The sequence below is a fragment of the Choristoneura fumiferana genome, chromosome 9, assembly GCF_025370935.1.
Source record: "Choristoneura fumiferana chromosome 9, NRCan_CFum_1, whole genome shotgun sequence".
Lineage (NCBI taxonomy): Eukaryota > Metazoa > Arthropoda > Insecta > Lepidoptera > Tortricidae > Choristoneura > Choristoneura fumiferana.
This window is the reverse complement of record NC_133480.1, coordinates 2,571,414-2,574,203: the sequence shown is the minus strand read 5'-3', so window position 1 is coordinate 2,574,203 and position 2,790 is coordinate 2,571,414. Positions and strand designations below refer to the sequence as shown.

Here is a 2,790-nt window from a genome sequence, read left to right as displayed (position 1 = left end):
AGCAGTATATCGTTGAAGAATCTTCATTGTAAATAAATAAGGGATGTTTTTTAATCCATTTGTCAATCGTTTTTCTTTTAGGATTAACCATTTTAATAACACGGGAATGACTAAGAAAAACTCAAGCGACATAAATGTCATAATATTATGTGACGTTGACGCGATTTATTTTATTTTAATATGGAGATGAAAGTCGCTTGTCAAAGAGGTCAAATGTTACAGAATATTGTTACAAGGGGATAACAAGAAGAGTCGATTCGATAACTAGAATAGTCGATAAAACTTATGTTTAATCCCTTTGATGTTTGATTTTTGCTATGAGAAATTCCGCTCCTTGCTCATCAACTCTTTTTTTGTCTGAATCCAATAATTGTTCAGTTTTTATGAAAAAAAAACCCTAAACTATTTAGTTGGATGCTGTTTTGCAATATTGAGTCAACCCACTGTCATTTTCCAATACAATGTCAACTGTTATTTATATATAAGAGGGGTCAAAAGAGCAAACGGGTCACCTGATGGTGAGCGATCACCGTCGCCCATGGACACCCGCAACACGAGGGGAATCACAGGTGCGTTGCCGACCCTTTTAGGTATTGGTAGGCTCGTTTTTCGTTGGTGATTTGGACAAACATTACAGTATGGCTAGCGAAGTGTGCGAACTTTGGCGCTCCCGATACTAACCAGCTGATCATCCCCTAGTCCCACTGACCTGGTTGTCGGAGCCGGCGGTGAGCAGCACATTCTGCGCGGTGGGGTGCCACAGCACGAGCCCGACGCGCCGCTGGTGGAACACCAGGTCCACCACGGGCTCCGTCAGGGTGCGGGACAGGCCGCCGTCCGGGATCTGCCACACCTGGACACAAACAACACCGGTCAACTAACTCAACTCAAATAATCTTCATTGCCAAAATCCACAGATATAGATCACACTAGATAACGCAAACACCTCAATCTGTATGAAAACCAATCGTGTCACTTTTATATACACTTTTATATTGCAATGACGGCCTCACGGTCCCACCGGAAGACCAGCGCTAGCTCCTGAGCCGGCATTATGCTGAGGTGGGTCCGTTTCGTGAATGGTAACTGCTTTCCTTGTCTGTGTTATTTATTTATGTAATCGTTCAAGTTTGTTACTTTTCCGAATAAATTGTATTTTCTTTCTTCTTCTTCTTCTTCTTTCATATATCTACTGTGACGTCTCAAGAGCGAATTAGCCATGTGAATTCCCCGATGTCCTCGCAAAATCGATTCAAATGCGCCGCCCTCCCGCGCCGTGGGGCTCGAGTCAGTCACTAGTCATGATTAGTCGGTTAGCGGTCAGTCTTTGTATGGGGCCAACCCGACGTTTGGTCGGGGTTCGGACACGCGAAGTAGATGCATTTGCGTAATCTAGTGTAATCTATATCTGTGCCAAAACCTAACACAAACTTAAGCTGCTTTTCCACTAGAGATCTGCATCCTGCGTTGCGAGGAACGTGTTGTTCATGAAACAATAGAAATGTTTCTGTTGAGGTAAATGAAGCGTTTCTATTGACTCTGTGCACGACATCAGCGCCATCTAGCGTCCGCAACTTTTTAGCTCTGATGATCTGACGTTTTGAAATTTCATCGCGACATTGTGACAAAAAATCAAACCTATAACGTATTAATTTATAATACAAAATTACTGTGATACCGTGATTTTGGTGGACAAAAGGTTGTGAATTCATTTTTGGTCATTAAAATTAAATGAAGTAAGTAAAATTTATTCAAAAAGTGTGTTTATTTTCGTTATGTCAGGGTTTGTTTACTTCATGTTTAGTTGTACTTTTACTGTAAAACGAAACGATAAAGCTATCTTATTGGTTTCTTTGAATAAAAGTAAAATTATATTGTTATGTATTAAGATGGGTAGTCTTGTGATTAGTTGGTAATGACAGTTGTGGGTAGACTGAAATAAATGAGTTTCGCTTCCTGAATCAACCTTGTTGTATCTTTTATTGGCGACTTCGGAAAATTTGGTGTAATTAATGTGAAAATGAGCAGTAACTTTTCAAATATTGTGTTTCCTGGACAATTTAACCCCAAAAACGATAAGTGGTGTGACTATAAAGAACGATTATTATGTGCTCTCGACATAGCGAGCGTTGCGGGCGACGACGCCAAGTCGCGCTCTTTGTTTCTATCCCAGTGCGGCAAAGAGACATATGCGCTCATTTTCATCGCTTATGGTGCCAGCCCGGCCAACTCAATCTACTTTTTCGGATATAATTCAAGTGTTGGACAAGTTTTTATGAACCGGAGGTTAATGAAATTTTGCAAGCAGGAAAGTTTCATAAACGCATGCAATTACACCAGGAAAGCGTGCAAGAATATATCGGCGTGATCGGATTGCTCGGTACACAATGCAATTTTGCCGATCTCAAACGACAGTTGAGAGATAGACTAGTGCTCGGGGTGCGCGACGAGCGCCTGCGGCGGAATTGTTAAAGACCAAGGACCTCACGTATGAGAGTGCCGTTCAGTATTGTCTTAACTACCAGGCGACGTTTCCGGACTTGTACCCAGAGGCTGGCATGTCTAAGCAAACTCCACTCAATAGTAACGAGCCAATGGAAATTGATAAAATCAAATCCGTGGAATGCAAACATTGTGCACGGCCCCACAAACAAAATGAACGGTGCCCCTTTGCCAAGGCACGGTGTTATTATTGCAAGCGGCATGGGCACATCGCGTCGGCTTGTAGTAAGAAACAAGGCAGAGTTCATCAAGTCGAAGACGGAGAGGATGACTGTTCCTGTGACTCTA

At 42.2% G+C, this 2,790-nt stretch overlaps 2 protein-coding genes across 2 annotated transcripts in view; both read right to left on the bottom strand.

The window, feature by feature from the left end:
• Positions 1 to 2,790, bottom strand: part of LOC141430975 (coronin-1C-A-like) — a 54,516-nt gene that overhangs the window by 24,585 nt on the left and 27,141 nt on the right. The window lies entirely within an intron of this gene.
• LOC141431365 (coronin-1C-like) lies at positions 674 to 2,205 on the bottom strand. The gene is made up of 2 exons (XM_074092531.1): positions 2,134 to 2,205; positions 674 to 853 (listed from the first exon to the last, which is right to left on the bottom strand). The coding sequence occupies exons 1-2, from the start codon at positions 2,203 to 2,205 to the stop codon at positions 689 to 691; spliced, it is 237 nt and encodes a 78-aa protein (XP_073948632.1). The 3' UTR covers positions 674 to 688.

What these genes read in the sequence shown, in the direction of transcription:
- LOC141431365 (XM_074092531.1), bottom strand. Translation starts at nt 2,205, where the DNA reads ATGAAAATGAGCGCATATGTCTCTTTGCCGCACTGGGATAGAAACAAA. An exon ending in GCGACTTGGCGTCGTCGCCC is followed by an intron (nt 854 to 2,133) that starts GCAACGCTCGCT and finishes GTTTGTGTCCAG; the next exon opens with GTGTGGCAGATCCCGGACGG.